This window comes from Bos taurus, chromosome 7, assembly GCF_002263795.3.
Source record: "Bos taurus isolate L1 Dominette 01449 registration number 42190680 breed Hereford chromosome 7, ARS-UCD2.0, whole genome shotgun sequence".
Lineage (NCBI taxonomy): Eukaryota > Metazoa > Chordata > Mammalia > Artiodactyla > Bovidae > Bos > Bos taurus.
The window spans coordinates 46,843,028-46,866,404 of record NC_037334.1 but is presented as its reverse complement, the minus strand read 5'-3'; the positions used below and the strand labels follow the sequence as shown (position 1 = coordinate 46,866,404).

General features: G+C 47.8%; 1 protein-coding gene across 7 annotated transcripts in view; it reads left to right on the top strand.

Moving 5' to 3' along the window:
* The window catches only part of MACROH2A1 (macroH2A.1 histone), an 81,902-nt gene that overhangs the window by 16,149 nt on the left and 42,376 nt on the right, over positions 1-23,377 (top strand). For all 7 annotated transcript variants that reach the window (XM_024994341.2, XM_005209377.3, XM_005209379.3 and 4 more), the window contains 2 exon segments: positions 17,859-17,965; positions 18,410-18,607. In XM_024994341.2, the coding sequence (XP_024850109.1) occupies positions 17,859-17,965; positions 18,410-18,607 (305 nt within the window).

Below are 23,377 nucleotides of genomic sequence, written 5' to 3'. Positions count from 1 at the left end.
ACTCTTTTTCTTAAGTGATATTTAGAGGAACTTGAATTCAGTTCAGCTCAGAAAGCCTCTTTGGAATCTCTTCCCTGTGCCCAGCACAGCCCTGCTCAGTGCTGGGAGGTTTAGGAGATATGAAATAGGAACATGTGACATGGTTTTTGCCCTAGGGAAAGTTGATGTTGGGAACACACAAGTCCATAGACCAGTGGCAGTGCCAAAGAATGCTCAAACTACTGCACAATTGCACTCATCTCACACGCTAGTAAAGTAATGCTTAAAATTCTCCAAGCCAGGCTTCAGCAATACATGAACCGTGAACTTCCAGATGTTCAAGCTGATTTTAGAAAAGGCAGAGGAACCAGAGATCAAATTGCCAACATCCGCTGGATCATTGAAAAAGCAAGAGATTTCCAGGAAAACATCTATTTCTGCTTTATTGACTATGCCAAAGCCTTTGACTGTGTGGATCACAGTAAACTGTGGAAAATTCTGAAAGAGATGGGAATACCAGACCACCTGATCTGCCTCTTGAGAAATCTGTATGCAGGTCAGGAAGCAACAGTTAGAACTGGACATGGAACAACAGACTGGTTCCAAATAGGAAAAGGAGTTCGTCGAGGCTGTATATTGTCACCCTGCTTATTTAACTTCTATGCAGAGTACATCATGAGAAACGCTGGACTGGAAGAAACACAAGCTGGAATCAAGAGTGCCGCTAGAAATATCAGTAACCTCAGATATGCAGATGACACCACCCTTATGGCAGAAAGTGAAGAGGAACTCAAAAGCCTCTTGATGAAAGTGAAAGTGGAGAGTGAAAAGTTGGCTTAAAGCTCAACATTCAGAAAACGAAGATCATGGCATCCAGTGCCATCACTTCATGGGAAATAGATGGGGAAACAGTGGAAACAGTGTCAGACTTTATTTTTTGGGCTCCAAAATCACTGGAGATGGTGACTGCAGCCATGAAATTAAAAGACGCTTACTCCTTGGAAGGAAAGTTATGACCAACCTAGATAGCATATTCAAAAGCAGAGACATTACTTTGCCAGCAAAGATCCGTCTAGTCAAGGCTATGGTTTTTTCTGTGGTCATGTATGGATGTGAGAGTTGGACTGTGAAGAAGGCTGAGCGCTGAAGAATTGATGCTTTTGAACTGTGGTGTTGGAGAAGACTCTTGAGAGTCCCTTGGACTGCAAGGAGATCCAACCAGTCCATTCTGAAGGAGATCAGCCCTGGGATTTCTTTGGAGGGAATGATGCTAAAGCTGAAACTCCAGTACTTTAGCCACCTCATGCGAAGAGTTGACTCTTTGGAAAAGACTCTGATGCTGGGAGGGATTGGGGGCAGGAGAAGAAGGGGACGACAGAGGATGAGATGGCTGGCTGGCATCACTGACTCGATGGACGTGAGTCTGAGTGAACTCCGGGAGTTGGTGATGGACAGGGAGGCCTGGCGTGCTGTGATTCATGGGGTCACAAAGAGTCGGACACGACTGAGCAACTGAACTGAAGGGGCAAGTTAAAAGCACTGGAGTCCTACAGTGGGGGTGGTAGGGGGGATGAAAAGTATATGTGGAAGAGTAGAAAGTAAGCATGCCATGACTAGATGGATGCAAAGCACCCTGGGTCAACATTGCTCAAACTGTGTTCAGCAGAGCCCAGGTATTTGGTGAAATGTAAGAGGTAGTCCACCAAAACGTAGGGCTCTGTGGGTGAAACTGGGAGATGGCTGTATTCACATTCCCTGTTTTGAGATGGATATGTGAATACCTTTTGTTGAGTTCCTCAGTAAAGCAACTGGTTTTAGTTTGGGAACCACTGGGAAACAGTTTTCTTTACTGCAGCATGTTTGGGAGCCTTTAACATGTGGGTGTCCTTCTGAATCCCCAAGGGGAGAAACTTAGATATATAGTGGTTCCCAAACTTTTATCAGAAAGCCTTTCAAGAAACAGCTATCCTATAAACACCTTGCATGATGTAGTGTGGGGACACTGGTGGTTTAGGATGTGAAAATGGGACCATGAGGAATGCCAGCTAAAGAAGCAAAGCTTAAGGCACCATGGAGGATGCTCTGAGGTCTGGCTTGTGGCACTGAGGTGCAGAGCTTGTCTAATAGATCAGGAGAGCTAGGTCTGCCGCCTCCATACAGGGCTCAACATATTAGAAGGTGTTCAGCATTTGTGCCGTGAGGCTGTGGCCTGGGGACGCTGTGTGCTTATTCTGCTAAGCTGAACCACTCACTTGCTGACCTGGGGAGGGCCCAGCACTCTTCAGGGCTGTGCTCGTCACTGAGGTGCCAGATGAGAGTCCTTGCCCACTGGGCTTACCCTGGAGGGAAGTGCCTTTGGAGTTGCTTACCCAACTCCTGAGAGGACAGACCTGGTTCCTGGTCATCAAATCCAAAGGGATGTGCAATGACATCTTTTTTTGGGTGGGGGAGTCTAGAGACTGCTACATAGCCTGATCACACAGCTGCCAACCTGCCTCCTAGGATGTAAGCCTGTTTGCAAAAATCAAATCTATTCTCAGTTGATTTCTCGACAGTAAGGAGGATGGGAATTCGCATCTCAAGACTGAATGTCGACACTTTGTAGCAAGTGTAGACCCTCTCAAGTTGATCACTGTGAGAGATCTGTTGATTTGGATACCCTGCTCTGGTCTGTTTAAAACCTACGGTCATAGTATATTTCCACCTCTTATAGGATAAGGCCATGCCTACAATTTTTTTTTTCTGTCATCTTTGGCTCTAATCTACAAAATAATGAAGACATCCAGGTTTGCATATTCTTCACCTACCAGTCCCTTTCCATTTCCCCATTCCCTGCCCCTCCCCACACCCTGTGTTTCAGACCTCAGTCTTCTCTCTCCTGTCTCCTGCTGGTGACCAGGAAGGGCCTCCACACACTTCTAGCAGGCACCTGGCGTCTCTCACAGCAGGTGCTCCATTCTGAAGCTGTCTGTAGGTACTAGGCTAACCACGGTGAAGTTTTCAGGGTCAGGTCCTGACCTGGGGAACAAGCAGGGTTCACCCAGGGGACCCTTATGGCCACTCTGCAGACTGGATGTGTCCTAGCCCTTGTGCCTGACTACATCCTGTAGTAAAACCCCAGGGAAAAGGGATGGTGTTAAAGATACACCTCTGCCTCATGTTAGCTAGTAAAGTGATCATCCTCATCCAGGTTTTCAGTTTGCTTGCTTTCTGATCTATAACTCAGGTCAGCTGTTGCATATCCCTTTGGTGGTATTCATTGTCTGCATTCCATCCCTGCCCCCCTCTCTTGTAGGTATGACAGGGAGAGGCCGCCTCTGTCAGCAGTGTGCCCTGTTACACAGATATTCATTTCAACAAACATCCATCACACTTGGCATTTCTGGCCTGGGAAAGAAAGGATCCGACAAGCCTGGAAGATTAGGGTAGGAAGAGCCTGCAGTTGGCTCTGTCACTTACCTGGCCTTTGTTACTGGTTTCCTATCCGGAACAGCCAAGTGTGTCCTGTACTCACACAGCTAAAAATAGGGTAGGGAGAACAGGACAGGCTGGCTCTGTGATGCTCAAAGCCCTCTGAATGGCTGTGTCTCTCGCTTGTTTCCGTGGCCACCCAACCTTAGACTTAAACTTCTGGCCAGGACCCAGCTAACTCTTCTTGCTAGAGACTTCATGTTTTCCTGAGGCTCCCAGAACCCCACAGGGCTCACTGTTCTGCAAAGCCTGTCAGCAGATGAAAGTGGGGTCTCAGGGGGACTGGATTTTAATAAGCCAGAGGGTTACAACCAGAAAAAAATCGGAAACACAGAAGTTGAAACCCCAGTGTGCTGGGTACCCAGTGTGTGCAGACTATATTTAAATGTATGTTCCCTTTTCCAGTTATGTGAGTAATTTATGTCTGAAAATTTAAGAAGCGAAAACTCATAATCTCAGTGCCTAGAGATAGCAGCTGGCACCAAATGCCTTTTGTGTATATGTGTACATGCACAAAAGAGAGTTAGATTTTAGTCTGTTTTTATTAACATCTGCTCTTGATCACTGTACATGATCATATGAAGCAAATCATGAAGTCATTAAGCGGGGAGCTACGTTGGCAGTCCTAGATGATTCCATGGTGGATGAACCTTCAGGAGGTGCTTGGAGAAGCAGCAGTTTAGCATTTGCCATTTCCCTGGTGACTTGTCAGATGGCCAGCCTGTTAGCTACCCAGGTAAGTCGGACCTCAGGGCCGAGGCCAGGCGTGGAAAGCACTGAGGAGTGGGGCACCCTAGTGCCCCGCTTCTCCATCCACAGAGGTGGCATCCTGCAGCACAGCTTGAGGACGCGCTTCTCCCAGGGCCTCCTGAATCTGCTGCAGAGGCCAAAACCTGAATTTTTATCTGGTCCTTCACCCAGTCCTCCTAAGGAGGCCATGCGGTTGTCCAGGAGAGTGTAAGTGTGATCTGGGCACCTTCACAAAACAATGGCCCCATGTCCCCTGCTCTCCCAGCCCTATGGGTTAGACCAGAGAAAGGAAAGATCTCATTGCTTTCTTTTGCAAATATTTTCTCCTGCTCTGTGACTTATCTTATTCTCTCAACACTGTCTTTCACAGAGCAGAAGGGTGGTTTTTTTTCTTTTTTTTTAATTAAAAAAAAAACTTTCAATTCTTTCATGCATTGTGCCTTTGGTGTTGTATCTAAAAAGGCATCACCGAACCCAAGATTATCTAGATTTTTCTCCTATGTTATCTTCTAGGAGTTTTATAGTTTTGCATTTTACATTTAGGTCTATGACCCCTTTTGTGTTAATTTTTGCAGAGAGTGTTAGGTCTGTGTCTGGATTCAGTTTTTTGCATACGAATGTGCGATTGTTCTACCACCATTGGTTGAAAACAGCTGCTTTCTTGAAGATAAGCTGCGTGGCCTAGTAAACCTCAGTGGTCAAGGAGTCTCGCTGTTACTCCATGATTTCTCTTTGAAGGGTGGTATGCAGCTTTTCATTTCTGTCATTAGGGTCTGCATGTACTTAGATGAGTTCTCATGAGGGGTTCTGTTTTTGCCTAGGCTAGTGGGAAGGCTCAGAGCGCTACAAAACTGATTCTGGATGTGGGCAAGGAAAAGTGTGTGAGCCAAAATGTGCATGCCTCTTTCACTTCAGGCCTTCTGCCTGGGTTCACTTTACATACATACATCCTTTAAAATGTCATTGACTAAGGTCTTCTGGTGGTAAATTTTCTCTGATTTTGAACATGTCTTTATATCTTATCCATAAAGTTTTTAGCTGTTATTTCTTCAGTGTCTCTAGTCTCTCCCTATGGAATGCAAATTAACGATTTGTTAGTGGTTTTTCTAAGCTCCATATCTGTTTATCTCATTCATATTTTTCATTTCTGTCTTTTCAAATTACTTTCTGGATAATTACTTCAGGTCTGTCTTGTAAAACTATCTCCTACTTTACTAACTCTCTCTTCAGCTGTGTCTTATCTGCTATTTAATTCAGTCACTGAATTTTTAATTTGTTTTGTTATTTTTTAGTCTAGAAGTTCTGTTTGGTTCTTTTGTGAATGTACTTGGTCATTCCTCACGATATCTTGTTTTCTCTTCATTTTCAAATTTTTCTTTGTATTTTACACATATTTTTCTTTGTATTTTACACACATTCTTATGTATTTATCTGAATAATTCTTTTTTCCCAAGCTTTGTTAAAGAATAATTGACAAATATAATTGTATATATTTAAAACGTACAAAGTGATGACTTAATATGAGTGAAATGATTAGCTATTTTATCTGAATAATTTTAGTATCAGAAATTTTTATGAGACTGTTTTTGCTGGATTTTGAGTTATTGTTCAGAGTGTCTACCTCTCTTCAAGGCTGCAAAGGAATTCCCTCATGCTCTTGCTTAGTACTTTTTATGGTTTAATTTTTTACATTTTTACTTTGACCCATTTGGAATTTTTCCTGATATAGTGTGAGAGAGGAATCAACTTAATTTTATTTCATATGGTTACCCATTTATCTCAACACAATTAGTTGAGTATTCCAGCTTTTCCCCGATGATCGAAGAGGCTGCTTTTATCATACATGAAATTTCTGTATATACATAGGGCTATTTCTGGACTTTCTTTTCTGTTTCAATGGTGTGTTTATCTTGTTATGCATTTTATAAGATGTTTCTCATATCTGGCAGGTTTTTCACTGTTTTAATTTTTAAATATAGAAAGTAATTATTTTCTTTGGGTTTCCCTGCTCACTCATTTGGTAAAGAATCCACCTGCAATGCAGGAGACCTGGTTTGATTCCTGGGTGGAGAAGATCCCTGGAGAAGGAATAGGCTACCCACTCCAGTATTCTTGGGCTTCCCTGGTGACTCAGATGGTAAAGAATCTGCCTGCAATGCGGAGACCTGGGTTTGATTGCTGGGTTGGGAAGATCCCCTAGGGAAGGGAACGGCTCCCCATTCCAGAATTCTGGCCTGGAGAATTCCACAGACAGAGGAGGCTGGCGGGCTACGGTCCATGGGGTCACAGAGAGTCAGACATGACTGAGTGACTAAGCACGCAGCACATTATTTTCTTTAATAAGTAATATATACCAATGGTAAAAATCATGTTCCCCAAAGGCATACAGTGAGACATGCATTTCTTTCCCTACTCTTTTGCACACCCAGGTCTCCTCCCAGGGGACAATCAGTATTGCCAGTTTTTTATATATGCAATATATGTTTCTAAATATATTCCTCCCCCTTTTCATTTTGAAATACATCTAGAAAATGTAATGCCAAAAAATAATAGGTGCATGTGAGATGCAGAGACTGATGTGTGTACGTGTATCTGAGCCCAAATCTGAGGGTGTTTCATCTGCCTCTAACCTGCCCCAGCATCCCTGTTCCATCCCACCCCCCAACCCCCACCCCCCTGAGCCAACCTCACATCCTGACTTGAGACTGTGAAGGGTGGCCTGCCTGGATCCTGGGCCATCCAGGGGCTAATTCCCCTGGGGTGACAGCTTTGTAGTTCACACTGCAAGCCATGGATCTTGAGTGTTTGTTCTAATCCATGAAACCAGGCCAGTGCCTCAGAGAGTGTCCCTGCACTTCCATCCTGCATCACCCTCTGAATGCTGCAGTGCTTGTTCAGTGGTTTAGTAATTCATCTGTAATGACCTATTTGTGACCGAGTTACCAAGCTCTGACCAGGTACAAGATTCTGAGCTGGGTGCTGCGTGGGGGGGTGGGGCGGGGGGTGCGTCTGAAGAATCACTGTTGATTTCAACAGATGTGTATTGACTGTCTGACGGGCCAGACATTGCAGAGGACATATTAGTGACCCCAGGTCTGGGACTGTGCCGTTCTCACCCCTCTCTCATCATTGTAGACTCTGTTGCTCAGCACTTGGATTTTTGTTGAAGGGGAAGAAGACCAGTTAGGGGAAGGATGAGTTTCTGGAGGGGAGGGGATGGTGCTAATGGCAGATGCTACCAGGAAATTGGTAAGAATGAGAGCTGAATTAGACTCCTGGAGTTTTTAATGATGAGTAATTAGGATTAACCTCAGGGCATCATGGCCCAGCCCAGCCCAGCCTGAGGATAGGCTAGTGGCAGAGCAGCAGTTGGTGGCAAACAGGAAGGCACTGGGGGTATGTCAAGAGTTGATCTCTCACTCCCACCAGAAAAGGATGTCTCAGCTGTACCTCGCATCGCAGAGGGAGCCAGGAGGTCTGGTTAAAGTGGCAGTGTCCCAGGAGGGGTGCTCAAAGTATACATACCCCCGGGTCCCCCTGTGAATGAACATCAAGAATGGCTTTAAAGGACCTGCTAACTTACTGAGAGGAGGAAGTGAGTAAGAATTCCACAAATATCTCTTCTCTCAATATCTTCCTATTAAAATTATCAGCAACTAATAAAGCATATTTATAGCCCTCTTACTTTCTTTCCCTGTCTCAAGGCTTCTGTGTCTAGTCAATCCAGCAGAAAATACTATAGAGCAAAAAGCCACTCCTCAGAGCTATAAGTAAGTTCTAGCAAGTATACAAACGCCAAGGGGCACTGACCACAGGCGGCCTCCCTCTGTCTCCCGGCCTGTCTCTCCCCACCACCCCCTCCAGCTCTGGTGCCCGATGATGACACACATTCTCCTCTGGTTTGCCAGGCTCAGCCAGCCTACAGCTCTGACCTGCCTCCACCTTCCCTCCTTCCCTCTCTCTCCCTTCATCTTCCACCCTACCTTCTTCCTTTTCAGACAAGTGCCCTCCATCTAGTGGCCAGAAAGCGTTATGTTCCCTGGTACTTCGAGAGGCCTGTGGGGTCTCCCGGGGGACCTGTATCGAATTGCCTTGATAGAAGACTTTTATATATGTCTTCCTTAGAGAAGGCGGCTCCATCTCTGCCAGAGCCCACATTTCTTGCCTGCAGAACTGTGAGAACCTCGTGGAAATCCAGGGTCTCTGGAAAAGGTTAGCTTTCGGTTTCCCTTGCTGCCAGTGTCCTGATTGATGCTCCCTGTGGTAATTGGTACCTGAGGTAGTCTTTGGTTAACAGCTCTCTGTTGGCTCTGTAAATCTGGATGTTGACCGCCAAAAGTCAGTGTCTGCTGTTCATTCAGAAAATGCCAGTCCTTAACTCCAGTAGCATTGTTTTCTTTGCCCTTCCACCTCTGCCCCAGGCCCTGGCAGTCTCCCTCCCAGATTAAAACTGTGGCTTGTCAAAATGTGAGTTTGGGGGCACAGAGGGCAGTGTTTGAGTGCAGGCAAAGGCAGGGCGGTTTAGGTAATAAAATACCTGCCATACATGGAGCGTTTACTGTGTGTCGGGCATTGGCTAAGTGCTTGACATTGAGTAATTCACTGAATCCACAAACCACCTATTTTGCTTAGGAGGAAACTGAGGCTCCAGGAGTTTGAAGTACTTCTCAAAGGTCACTGAGCACAGTAACTCATCTCTACTACTACTACTAAGTCGTGTCAGTCGTGTCCGACTCTGTGCGACCCCAGAGACGGCAGCCCACCAGGCTCCCCCGTCCCTGGGAACCTCCAGGCAAGAACACTGGAGTGGGTTGCCATTTCCTTCTCTAGTGCATGAAAGTGAAAAGTGAAAGTGAAGTTGCTCAGTTGTGTCTGACTCTTTGCGACCCCATGGACCACAGCCTACCAGGCTCCTCTGTCCATGGGATTTTCCAGGCAAGAGCACTGGAGTGGGGTGCCAGTGCCTTCTCCTAACTCACCTCTAGCAGAGCATTTCTGTAGGCTCTCAATGGGGCCGAAACCTTAGCTGTGAAAAGGAGAGCACTGGACTCGGGAGCACTTAGTCCACTTTGCCTCTCCTCTGGCTTCAGCGGACGTCTCCAGAAGGTGGGATATGCCCAGGCCTCCACACTGGCTCCTGTCCTCGTAGCCCAGCTGGGGAGGCAGGCCCTTTGTAATTTCACATGAGCGCTAGAGGGCACGTGGTGTGGATGTGCCAGGCCGGAGACAACCCCGTGGCCTGGCATGGGCAAAGAGGACAGGGGTCCTAAAGGATGAACCTGGAAGGACACGCAGTCCCTGATGGGAAGGAGGAAAGTTGAGGGCTTGTGGGAAGGAAGTGCGTGAGCACAAGCGGGGTGATGATGTCGGAGTGACAGGTGCTGGGCTCTAGGAAGGGGCAGTCTGATCAGTGTGGGAGGAGCTGCCTGTAGCAGCAACAGGACACACAGGTCCTCTGGGAGAAGCTTGCAGATGGCCGCAGTGAGGCGAGCGGAGGGCAGTGCCCAGTCAGTGTAGGTGGCTGTAGTGCTCAGCAGCACCGAGAGTGGACTAAGAGCCAACCGAGAGCCAGAAGGTTTATTCCTGATGTCCCTTCACTGTCCTCTTAGTGAACGAGAGGTGGAATCCTGGGTGACGGAGCTTAGACAAGTCCTTAGACCAGTGGGCCTCGCGTTGGGAATCCGTGTAGACAGATAGAGCTGGGGCAGGGCTATTAAAGGTGACCCCAGGCCCCTTCTAGGGGACCTCCCCTACTATGACACCCTTGTATGGCTCTAAAAAGTCATTTATGAAAGAACCTAAAAAGTCTTCACGTGCTCAGATTTTTTTTTTTTAATCCCAGAAGCATGATTAAGCATGCCAGGACAGATGTCAAGGCGGGGGGTGCTTATGACACGCAGTTGCCAAGGCCAGTGGGGTGGCATCTAGCGTAGTCGCTTCTTCTCATTTATGCTATGTATTCAGTTTATTTCTTACATTTTGAAAAGATAAATTGCACACAAGATAAGCTCAGTCAGCGCCCAAGTGGGTAGAGCCAAATGTCTCCCTCAGACCTGGTCGCCAACTCCACTCCCAGGCAGCCGAGCTGTGCCATAGCTCCTAAATGGCATGTGTAAGCACGGGCGACAGGCATCGCCAGTGACAGGCATGCACCTCCCGGTAGGATGGCAGCCCACCAAAGCCCCGCTCCGCTCCTTGTTTCCACTTCAGAAGTCTGTCTCAGAAATGGCACCACGTCAGGGTTCTTTAAGTGAGTTTCCTCTTTACATCACACTCCTCAAATCTTTTCATTTCAGCAGACATCTCTGATTGTTCACCCCTTTCTGAGATAAATTAAGAACAAATGGCTATGATTTTCCATATCAAAAACAAACATACATATTAACCATCTCCTTGTAAATGAATTTCAAGTCCTTGAAAGCAGTGAGCCGTGCGGAGAGGGCCCTGCCCGGCTGTTGGCCAGGCCTCCGGTTAGAGCAGGTTCCTCTGGCCTTCCCCAGCCACCTTGGCCTCCTGCCTTCCTCCTGGGGCCTCAACTTGTGCTGCCTCAGCAGCTGGCTCTGCTCCTGCGCACCACGCCACCCCCTGCCGGGTCAGACAAAAGCCCCAGACCCCATCCCTAGGCAGAGGCTGCCTGTGGGGCCGCCCTGGGTGCTGCGTAATATCAAGGCAAGTCTGGCAGCACTGAGGTTAAGCAGGTTCAAGTGCATTTTTCAAACATATGTAAACTGTTAAGTGTAACAGCAAAGGGTAAACTATCAGGGGAGGAAACACCAGGTTTTCCATATTGCATCTCTCCTCCTCCTCTCAGCTCTCACGTACATCCCATCTATCCACCTAGCCAGACAGCCAGTTATTTTGATAAAGGACATCGAGGAAAAGAAAGAGTTTTCTTCTCCTAGAAATCAAGCCTGCTATACTCTATTAAGAGATAAAAGTGTGTGGTTGTGGCGTCAGTATTTGAAGTTGACTTTTACCAAGTGTTCTAGGCATGTAATTTGGTAACTCATTAATCCTCACAAGCCTAGAGGTGACCTCACGCCCTGTTTATAGAATGGGAAACTGAGGCACGGGTGTTTCTTGGCAAATCTCACAGCTCAGGGCAGGAGCTGGGATTCGCACCCAGCTTGTCTGACGGCATGCCCCCGCTTAACCATGGTGCTATGTGGGGCTGCAGCCACCATTGAAGATGGACCCAGGAGGTGAGCTCACACAGACCCTCCAGTGATCTGGGGAAGGAAGAGGAAGACTTTCCTGAGAGGCAAGATACTCAAGCACCAGACTGGGTTGGCGGGTTAGATGATGGTAATATTTGCCAAGAATCATAATCTTTTTCTTGTTAATGTGTATAATGCAAAAGTACTAATTATTTATTTTAAAATGTGTAAAAGAATTAGCTTACTTTAGAAACTTGATACTAAGCTGCATTTCTTTCTTACTGGGAGACTTTGTGGGGAAGGTGGGATACTGGACTACATGCTGCCACCTGGACCCTGAGGAGGGGGGTCTGTCTTGTGGGCGTAACAGCAATGGCTGAGTTTGTGTGAGACTCAGAATATCTGCAGAAAAGTGACAGAATGGCTCATTGCTGCAAAATACCCTGTCCTCTGCCCAGAACATAACACCCCCAGTTACTGCTGTTCTGGGCAGAAGACAAGGTATTTTATTTTCCCTGTGGAATCACTGGTTCCTTGGAGGCCCCCGGGACAAGCAGAGTGGAGAGCTTTGCTGTGGCCCACAGGCGAGGCCCTGGTGCTGCAGGCCAATGGCTCAGTGGGCTTCAGTTCCTGCCACTCATCACCCGAAAAGGTGGATTCTGGGCTGCCGAGGGAATTGGAGGAAACTGGTGCAGTCAAGATGCAGGAAACACTTAGCAGTCAGTCTCCGATTGGGGTTGATTGGGTTAAGGCCTTCCAGAATAGTGTAAAACAGCTCTGAACTCAATGAACTGCTGATGGCAGCCTGATGAATGGAAGGAAATACAATAAACAGATTCCTTGTCATGTTGTTGGCTTCATAGCAAATATCTGTGTTCTCCCTGGGATTACGTGAACATTTGCTTTTCTTTGATTTCTGGTTGTTCTTTTTAATATTTCTTTTGTGAGAGAAGACGCTTCAAACAGTTCTGTAGGAGCCCCTGACTCTTTCCTTTGCGAGAGTTGTGTTTAAAGTTTGGCGCAGCCTCCACGCATCACCTGTTAGTTGTTAGGGGTCTAATTCTGCAAACCATGACTTCATATCCCTGAAGGAAGATAGACACAATGCTTCAGTACAACAGATAGGACTATATGCAAGACGCTTGGAGAAGGAAAAAAAAGACACTAAGCCTTTGGTCTCTGAGTGAACTTGGAAAGTAGACCTGTCAGAGGCATTCACGTTCAGACAGCTGGGGTGTAGCCGAGAAGGCTGCCAAATAATGCTGTTACTCAAGGCTGTGGGGATCTCGTCAAGTGGCCCTAAAATGGTCGCATTCCTCGTGGCCAGGGTATGGTGGGCCCAGGGGTGCCTCTGCCCTGCCTGCTGCTCTGAGGGGAGAGTAAGGTTGCATCACTAGGCATGTGATGGAGCCAGTGGCCCACCACTGGCCAGGGACTGGCCAGGAGTTGGAGCCAGAGATACTCAGGTGTTTTACCAATTAGATCTTAAAAAGATCTTAGAACAGGAGACTGGCACACGAGTTGGCTAGTGTAACTCATCATTTGACCTGACCCCTTTGCAGGGTCTGTCACTGCGGAACTTCACCAAGCTGAGTTGTCTCAGAGGTGACCCCCCAGGCTCTGAGCCCCAAACCTGTCCCAGCGTTGGTCATTGGTGACAAAGTTAGAGGGGGTGCAGACCCTGGTCAGGGGTCTGTTTCTTTTCCTGCTAACCACTCTTTGCTGATTTCTTACAGATTCCATTTGTTTCGGTTACAGTCTCTGCACTGTGGCTCCTGAAACTCCCTCTGAGGCAGGATCCAAGCACAGAGCACTGCAAACCATGGAGAAAAGAATTTTCGTCTGTAAATGTGGTGCTTGTCTAGTTCTCGTTCTCAGAATCCCTTTTCTCAAAATAGACAGAGGCAAAAAAAATTTAGAGACACACAAAACCTTCTGAAATACAAGATGAATCAAGTGCAGCAAACCCTCCCTGGTAGGAAGGCATGGATTCCATTCAAGTCTAGGTAGAGCTGAAGCTGGCTCTGGCCTGGCCCAGGAGGGGCCTATCCCCCTGGGCAGTGGGTACAGTGGCAGGAACCCAGGCATAGCCTTGAGCGCAGGGCTTCCACAGATGTGTCCTTGCTATCATTTGCAAAGCCAAGGATCACTTAACTAGGAAGGAAACTTAATCAGGAAATCTCCTTTAGTGGCATGTGCCCTGCCCCAAATCCTGAGCACTCAGCGCCCTCTCTCCCGCCCTCCTGCAAACAGGCCCTGGAGAGCAGATGGGAACTGATCCATCTTGTTGAGTTGCTGGCATTTTGCACCTCTCCTCCCCCCCTGCAGCAGGCAGCCCTCTTTTAGCCAGGAAAGCCCTTTACGATTGCCGTTTCTAAAACTGGACTGAGGATGAAAGAGGGGAACATATTACTGAATCCTTGGCAAGGGGTGAGTTTGTGCTCTGGTTTCCTGCTTCTTTCTGGTCTCTTGTCAACTGCCCCAGCCCTCTGCCTGCCGCAGTGCAGGGGTAGGGTGGAGCCGGGAACACACTTCTCATAAAAGGTGTGTCTCTGAGGTGCTCCATCTTGTGTGTCCCTTGACGAAGGAGTTGCTATGGTAACTATCCATCTGGAAAACATGTAGGAGTAAACAGAAGATAAAGCTCTGGCTCAATCAACCAAACTGTGAACCTCTGCCCTTCTTTGTTACCCCATTTGACACTCCCTCCCTCCCGACAGGGCTGAGGGTCCACTCTTTGAAGACAGGGAGTGGGAGGGCCAGCTATCTTGGTCTTCACAGATCAAAAGTGAGCTGGAGTTTTGCAAAAAGAAAGGGGTTTTCTGGCTCCTTGGTGAAAAGGCAGAGGAATGACACAGAAAGGACACTTCAGCCTAGCTATTTCCAAGGTGCTAGATACTCCTCGCCGCACTCCACACACCTCCCCAAGCCCTCCATGTCCATCTCATCGTCACTCCCAGATGGATCCTGTCTGGCATCCCTGAGTCCAGGCTGAATTAGCAGTTGTCACTATTTAGTTGCTCAGTTGTGTCCAACTCTTTGCAACACTGTGGACTGTAACCCACCACACTCCTCTGTTCATGGATTTCCCAGGCAAGAATACTGGAGTGGGTTGCCGTTTCCTTCTCCAGGAGATCGTCCCAACCCAGGGATCGAACCCACGTCTCCGGCATTGCAGGTGGATTCTTTACCACAGAGCCACCGGGGAAGCCTTGAATTACCAGTCAGCACAATCCTTGAGATTTTGCAAGTGGAGAGACTTGGGCCATTAGAGATTTTCCCCATAATGTGAGAGTGTAGGGGTGTGTGGGGGCTGTGAAACTAGTGGCAGTTCAGGGGATTTCCTGGAGAATTGATCTTATTTCTCAGCTGTGGGTGCTGCTTAATGGGAAGCACGCTGCTTCTCATGCTTGTGTTCCATACTGCCTGTCCCTCACCCAGATGCTGGAACACACTTGGAGTTCTGGTGACCCTTCCCCACCCTCCAGGTCTTTGCAATTCATCGTTACCACCTTCCCCACAGGAAAAAAGCTAAAGTAGTGATGCCAAAAATAAAATGACCACATCCCTCTTCCCCCTACCCCCACCAACGGCCACTGTGCCTTCTCTAGGGGAGAGCCTGCACCAGTACTCTGGGCAGGAAGAGGAAACAGGCCACCTCCACTTTCCCGAGAAACCGTAATTTCAAACGATCTTCTTACCACAGGGATGGGCTTAGGGCACTACTGTGGGTTTCTCTGTCTCTTTCTCTCTCTGTCTCTCTTTTAATGAGGGCCTGGTAACGGATTCTTAGCACATTATGGGGACAAAGTTGTAATACCCCAGCCCCCTTCTGTATATTCCTGCTGTAGATAGTGATGGCCCCATGTTTCCTGTGGCCTCACAGTGGAGAAAGGCTGGGGAGGTGAGGGGTGGGAGAGGTCAGGAAGCCAGCCAAGCGGGCTGCAGCCCAGTGGTGCCAGCAGCCCCTCTCCAGCCTTCCTGCCACATGGGCTGGCTGTGGTGGCTCTCCTTCCTGTGCCCTGACTCCTAGGGTCTGGGATTCTGCTTGGCTTCCTCCAGGCGGTGAGTTGGACAATAGTGTTGTAGGTATACTGCCTCCTCCATGAACGGGGCAGAGTGGAGTTCAAGCTGGGCTCATTTCTGCAGCTGGACATCAGGTCACTTAAGCATCCCAAGCACTCTTTCTTGCTTGGTCATGATAGGGTCATCTCCTCTGGGCTTCGGCACACGCAGCCAACCATCAGTTACAGGGAAGCTTCAGTAAAATTGACGGGATCCTGGTACTCAGACTGTTTGGGGAACAGTCCTGCTGAAGCTAATGGATGAGGGTGGGAGGTGTATTGATTACATCCCCTTCCTCCCTGGGCCTCACTCTGGTGCCAAGCACATGCACATAAGGATCCCTGTGACCTGGGAGCATCAAGCAGGCAGAGCCTCAGGTGCCCCTGGTGTCCACTTGTCATCAGTGCAGCGATTATGGAGTTCCTGCCTTGGCTTGAGGGGAACCCTCCTGATCCAGCTATGGGTAGCCAAGCAGCTGCAGTTTGACACACGGACTCCTTTTTGTATTGGGTTCATCTGTAATAGTGGTTTAACATTGTAAACCACGTAGGTTTAGTCACTAAGTTGTGTCCGACTCTTGCGACCCCATGGACTATAGCCCATTAGGCTCCTCTGTCCATGGGATTCTCCAGGCAAGAATACCAGAGTGGGTTGCCATTTCCTTCTCCAGGGTAAACCATGTAATATTGTAAAATTTAAATATGTGATTTTAATGTAGCTAGAATTTTTTTCCGCAGTTATTTTATAATGATGCCAAGTTTTAACTTTTTTTTTTTAAGCTTTACAAAATTGTATTGGTTTTGCCAAATATCAAAATGAATCCACCACAGGTATACATGTGTTCCCCATCCTGAACCCTCCTCCCTCCTCCCTCCCCATACCATCCCTCTGGGTCGTCCCAGTGCACTAGCCCCAAGCATCCAGTATCGTGCATCGAACCTGGACTGGCAACTCTCTTCTTTCATGATATTTTACATGTTTCAATGCCGCCAAGTTTTAACTTTGCTGGACAAGTCTAGTGTTTACAACATAACTTTGAATATTATAAATCCTTTAGTACTAGGAAGAGGCCAGACTTGAGTTGAGCCCAGAAGGGTGGGCTAGATGGATATTGCAGGCAGGGCTGTGGTGTGGACAGAATTGCAGAAGTGGGGATGTAAGACACATTTGGGGACAGTCTGCATTTCTCATTAAGGAAATGAGACGAAAGTAACGAGGTTGACAGTTCACAAAGAGAACTAGGCCACCAAGGAGGGAAAAAACCTCTTACTGAAGGGCATTTCCTCATTTCTCCCATCTTTGGGGCTTTTGGAGACCTGTCGTCTTGTCTGCTGAGACCTTGTCCCAAAAGATTGGTTAGTAACCTCTAACTTAGCACCAACTATAGGTCAGGCTCATCTCCTTCTGGGTTCTTAATTATTTTGTGGAAAATGTCAGATATACAGTATGTTAAGAGAGGAACTCTGATGTCTTACTCTCTCACGTCACAGTTGGACTTAACAGGTGTTAACTTTAACCCCTTTGTTACGTCACCACATTTGTTTTCCTCTGTAGACTTTTTCAGAATTATTTGAGTAAATTGCAGATACCAGAGCCTTTCACCCCTAAATACTTCAGCATGTATCTCCTAAGGACAAGATGCTCCCTTCAAAGTGGTAATACTGTTATCACACCCAAGAAAATCAGTAATTCCTTTGTGTCTACTATCCAGCCTACATTCAAATCTCAGTTGTCACCAGAATGACTTCTATAACTTCTTTTGCAATCAGGATCCCATTGAGTATTGACACTTTGTATCTGGCTGTTGTGTCTGTGTAGCCTCTTTTAATCTACTACACCCCACCTCTTTTCTTTTATGTTTTTATGATGTTGACTTTGTAAAGGGTGCAGTCATATCCTTCTAGTTTTGAATCTGAGTGTGCAGGCATTCAACATTGATTCTGTTACATTGATTGTGTTAACAGAAATGTACTGAGTAACATGCCACCTCCCCCTGACATCCCAGAAACCCCTTCATGACTCCTAGCTCAGGGGCCACACTGCTGGCCCCATGGGGTTGATGCTGATGATATCTGGCATGCTGGCTGTGGGCAGCCCTGTTCTGGGAAGAGAGTTCAAATCTGAGCTCTACCACCCCTCACTGAGGGCCTTTAGCTGGTGGTTCTTTCTCCTCTCTAAACCTCAGTTTTGCATGTCCACAACAAATGGGCTGGGCTAGGGGTCTCCCTTATCCCCTCAGCTTTGCCTCTCGACACCTTTGTGACTTGCCACCAAGTGTTTCCAGGCAGACCGCCTGCAGCTTCATGGCTCAGGGTAGGGTCAGGACACTGCTGCCTGCTCCCCTTCCCGACACCAAGAACAGAGGATTTGGAAGGGTGCACACAGCTCTCTGATGCTATAATGTGACCATACGCCCTTCCTCTCCTTTCCCCAAAGCGGAGATTCTGGAGCTGGCTGGCAACGCAGCAAGAGACAACAAGAAGGGCAGGGTCACGCCCCGGCACATCCTGCTGGCTGTGGCCAACGATGAAGAGCTGAATCAGGTATGGGGCTCTCCTCTGCCTCCCTGACCCAAACACCCCAGCAGGTGGTCTTGCGGCCCAAGAGCTGTCTGTCCAGAGGGAGGATGGTGTTCGGCTGGCTGTCAAGGGTGTGGACTGCTTGTGACTGTTAGCCACTTCCCTGCCCTCCCCCCACCCCCCATGGCAATTTTTCCCCAAGACTTTATTGGTTGGGGGTGGGGGGAATAAAGAAAGATATTTGACTCTCCTGGAAGAAAGATGGTTTGGAAACTCCACCCGAGTGAAGGAGTCTGAAGGCCTGCTCCCTGTGTAGTGAGCCAGGGTCCTGTTAGCATCCTTGTAGATGCCATAGAGGAGAGAGCTCTGCCAACCAAGAGCAGGAGCATGGGTGGGGAGGATTGACTTCTTGAAGGTCGTGGACGGGGTGGTCTGGCTCACTTTCTGCTCATTTGGTTTTCCTGCAAGCTGCTAAAAGGAGTCACCATAGCCAGTGGGGGTGTGTTACCAAACATCCATCCAGAGTTGCTAGCGAAGAAACGAGGATCCAAAGGGAAGTTGGAAGCCATCATCACACCACCCCCAGCCAAAAAGGCCAAGTCTCCGTCCCAGAAGAAGCCCGTGTCTAAGAAAACGGGGGGCAAGAAAGGGGCCCGGAAATCCAAGGTGAGTATGTGATTTGGCAGGGATGTGTGAGGTGTGGGGCCAGGCAGGTGCAGGTAGGTGGGGTCACAAGGGTGCCCCTTCCTGCTGAGGGCTCATTCCCCTCTCGGGGTGGGGGCCTATGGAAACAAACGGAGTCAAGTGGCCAGAGTCTGGATGCAAGTGGGAAACTAGATTTCCCTAGGCAGAGGTCATGTGGGGAGGTGCCGGGGCAGATAGCCCCAGGCTGGAAGGGGCCGGTGCCTGCCCTTCGAGGAGATGCCCATGCCTGTGGGGAGGGACCTGTGTGTGCAGGAGCTTCCCTGTGCGAGCAACTATCAAGTCCTGCCCAGAGGTGCCGGCTGCAGCGCTTGCCTTTGACACGTCAGAACTGTTGTGTTGCCATGGCTTCATGTCCTCTTCCGAGCCTGTTGTAGCAGGAATGGTTCAGACAGTTAGCTCTTTGAAATGATTGCCTTGTTAGGAGGAAAATGGATGTGTTGTCTGGGCTCCTCCTGCCAGACCCAGTTTGAACTGAGACTAGGCCATAGGTGCTGATCTTGTGGGGAGCGAAACCTTCTCGTGAGCGTGACCTAATGTCTTCTGGAGTAGGGCGGGCCAGCTGATCCCAAGCCAGGATCTGGCTCATCTGCCCTTTGGAGGCCCACGCCTTTAACTGGTTGTACTCAGCCGTCTGAGACTCCCGGGTAACTGGGACGCATGCTCTCTGTTCCTCCTTGCTGGGCCCTGCCTCTCTGCTGTTGTCACAGACTCCAGGACCAGGAAGCTAGGGCCAGTGCTGCTCTGCGTTTAGTAAAATGGAATCTGAAGGCTGCCCTGTCCTATGGTGTTGTCTCAGGAGTCATCCTTCCGGCCCCCCAGCCAGACTAAGGAAATTCTTTGTGGCAGAAGGTGGCTTTCCTATTTTGTAAGTCATATCCCCTTGGAAATGCTGTGAGGGGTCTAATGCAGTGTCAGTGTCAGGACGTTTCTACCAGAGGCCTCACCGGAGTGAGATGGTGAGACACCTTCCCAGGACAGGTCTAGGAGCCTTGACCCAGAGCCACACACCAGCCCACGCTCCCAGCATGTCCCCTCCTCCAAGCTCGTCCAGAGATCAGGCAGGCCTTCACCAAATGGAGGGGTACCTTCTGAGACCTCTAACCTCCCACCCACACTGTTTGTGGACTCTTTAGCTAAGGTATTAAGAGGCTATATTTTTTGTTCACCCGTCTGTATGTAGACAGTCACTTCCCTCATTCCCTCAGTTCAGTTACTGAGTTGTGTCCGACTCTTTGCGACCCCATGGACTGCAGAATGCCAGGCTTCCCTGTCCGTCACCAACTCCTGGAGCTTGCTCAAACTCATGTCCATTGAGTTGGTGATGCTATCTCATCCTCTTCCATCCCCTTCTGCCTTCAGTCTTCACTTTCCTGAAAACTACAAAATCAAAATTCTTCTTGCCCACAGAGCCTCTCAACCCCACCCCACCCCACCCCGCACACCAGGCTCAGAATCACTCCCACTTCTTTGAGAGAGAAACCTAATACTGGAGAGTGTCCTATAAGTTATTTCCAGACACTGCATTCCACCCAGCTCACAAGTCCTGGAGGAGGCTTGGGGCAGGCTAGGGGCAGGCAGGGGATTTCACAGAATGCTGTTACTCATTCCTGCTAACTATAAAATTAACAGATTGAACTGGTTTGTTTTTTTCCCCTTACAACATTTGCATTTGTGGGGAGGGGCAGGACAGGGCAAAGCCAGGGCATCCTGGCTTTTTTAAATGTTAAAAAAGAAAACAGATGCCAAGTCCATCATCTCTTGATTGTGGGCCTCAGGGGGCTGGCTGCCCGCAGCCCAGGGGCCAGTAGGGGCAGAGCTGCGTCCCTGCACGTAGCCTTCCTGTGCCGTGGCCAGAGTGTGGCCTTGCTCACATGGGCCACTGCTGCTTGATGTTTGAGCACCTCTTCAACTCCAGTGTGTCTGGCAGTCCTGGGTTGAACCTGATTCCCTATCATCCCCAGTCTACTGCCATAGTTTTTGCCCCATGACTTTATGAACTTCGCAACCTACCAAACATTGGGAATGCTTTTTCTTTCTTTTTGGACTCGAAATACAGAGGGCATGTGTGTGTGTGTATGTCTTTAGCTTCTAGTAGCTATATTTGGAACTCGGTGTTTCTAATAACCATATGCCAATAATCACTTGAACACTCAACTTCTCCCTTGATTACAAAAGCAGGAAGTCTGTTATGGTGGTCTGTTTTTCTTCTACACAATAAAACACATTGTCTGCTTACTGTACCAGTATTTGGCTAACATTAAACCCTGGGGGAAGCTGAAATTGGAACCGTGAACAGCTAATTTTCAAAACATTTGTTTAATGTAAATTGTGGTGTCAGCTCCCAGAAACAGCAGAGAACCCTGCATCTCCAGGTTTAAGTGGAATGTTCTGAAAATAACCTTTCCAGAGACATGCAGAAAAAGCCTTAGTTACATGCTAAAGCACTTGTAGTGAAAGGGAGTTGGTATTTTTCAAGTGTCAACACTTGAATTCCAAATCATAATTTTTCCCCCAATTCTATGTAATTGGAAGATTTTGAAAGTCTGCAGTTGTGACAGCTGAGTCAGCTATAGTGGAAACTGTTAGAGAAGGCGACACAACGCACCAGGTGCTGGGCGTCCAGGGCCCTTGCAAGTGTCTTGGGGTTTCTCCTTCTAATTGGGTGGCCTCAGGTGAGTCTGTGCCTCAGTTTACCCCCCCCTAGTGAAACAGTGGGTTCCATTCCAGCCCTACAGTTTAGTGCTTTAATGAATATTTGTGTGGGTAGTGTGTGTGAATTTGGACGGTATGAAAGAGTATGTGGTAATAAAATCTCACTCACACCACAGTCCTCCCACTTCTCCCCAGAGCAGAGTTTCCATGCACCCTTTGAGAAAGTCTAAGCACATGAAAGCATGTGGATATATAAAGCCTTCCCGATACTACTAGCTTTAAATATATATGTACACACACACATACATCTTTCAGTTCAGTTCAGTCGCTCACTCGTGTCCAACTCTTTGCGACCCCATGAACTGCAGCATGACAGGCCTCCCTGACCATCACCAACTCCCAGAGTCCACCCAAACCCATGTCCATTGAGTCAGTGATGCCGTCCAACCATCTCATCCTCTATCGTCCCCTTCTCCTCCCGCCCCCAATCCCTCCCAGCATCAGGGTCTTTTCCAATGAGTCAGCTCTTCGCATGAGGCGGCCAAAGTACTGGAGTTTCAGCTTTAGCATCAGTCCTTCCAATGAACATCCAGGGCTGATCTCCTTTAGAATGGACTGGTTGGATCTCCTTGCAGTCCAAGGGACTCTAAAGAGTCTTCTCCAACACCACAGTTCAAAAGCGTCAATTCTTCGGTGCTCAGCTTTCTTCACAGTCCAACTCTCACATCCATACATGACCACAGAAAAAACCGTAGCCTTGACTAGACGGATCTTTGTTGGCAAAGTAGTATCTCTGCTTTTGAATATGCTGTCTAGGTTGGTCATAACTTTCCTTCCAAGGAGTAAGCATCTTTTAATTTCATGGCTGCAGTCACCATCTGCAGTGATTTTGGAGCCCAAAAAATAAAGTCTGACACTGTTTCCACTGTTTCTCCATCTATTTCCCATGAAGTGATGGGACCAGATGCCAAGATCTTAGTTTTTTTAATGTTGAGCTTTAAGCCAACTTTTTCACTCTCCTCTTTCACTTTCATCAAGAGGCTCTTTAGTTCCTCTTCGCTTTCTGCCATAAGGGTAGTGTCATCTGCATATCTGAGGTTATTGATATTTCTCCCGGCAATTTGGATTCCAGCTTGTGCTTCTTCCATGCCCAGCCTAGCATTTCTCATGATGTACTCTGCATAGAAGTTAAATAAGCAGGGTGACAATATACAACCTTGATGTACTCCTTTTCCTATTTGGAACCAGTCTGTTGTTCCATGTCCAGTTCTAACTGTTGCTTCCTGACCTGCATATAGGTTTCTCAAGAGGCAGGTCAAGGGGTCTGGTATTCCCATCTCTTTCAGAATTTTCCACAGTTTATTGTGATCCACACAGTCAAAGGCTTTGACATAGTCAATAAAGCAGAAATAGATGTTTTTCTAGAACTCTCTTGCTTTTTCGATGATCCAGCGGATGTTGGCAATTTGATCTATGGTTTGTCTGCCTTTTCTAAAACCAGCTTGAACATTTGGAAGTTCATGGTTCACGTATTGCTAAAGCCTGGCTTGAAGAATTTTGAGCATTACTTTACTAGCGTGTGAGATGAGTGCAATTGTGCGGTAGTTTGAGCATTCTTTGGCACTGCCTTTCTTTGGCACTGCCTTTCTTTGGGATTGGAATGAAAACTGACCTTTTCCAGTCCTGCGGCCACTGCTGAGTTTTCCAAACTGTTGAATTTTCCAAATTTGCTGGCATATTGAGTGCAGCATTTTCACAGCATCATCTTTCAGGATTTGAAATAGCTCAACTGGAATTCCATCACCTCCACTAGCTTTGTTCATAGTTATGCTTTCTAAGGCCCACTTGACTTCACATTCTAGGATGTCTGGCTCTAGGTGAGTGATCACACCATCGTGATTATTCTGGGTCATGAAGATCTTTTTTGTATAGTTCTTCTGTGTATTCTTGCCATCTCTTCTTAATATCTTCTGCTTCTGTTAGGTCCATACCATCTGTTCTTTATCAAGCCCATCTTTGCATGAAATGTTCCCTTGTTATCTCTGATTTTCTTGAAGAGATCTCTAGTCTTTCACATTC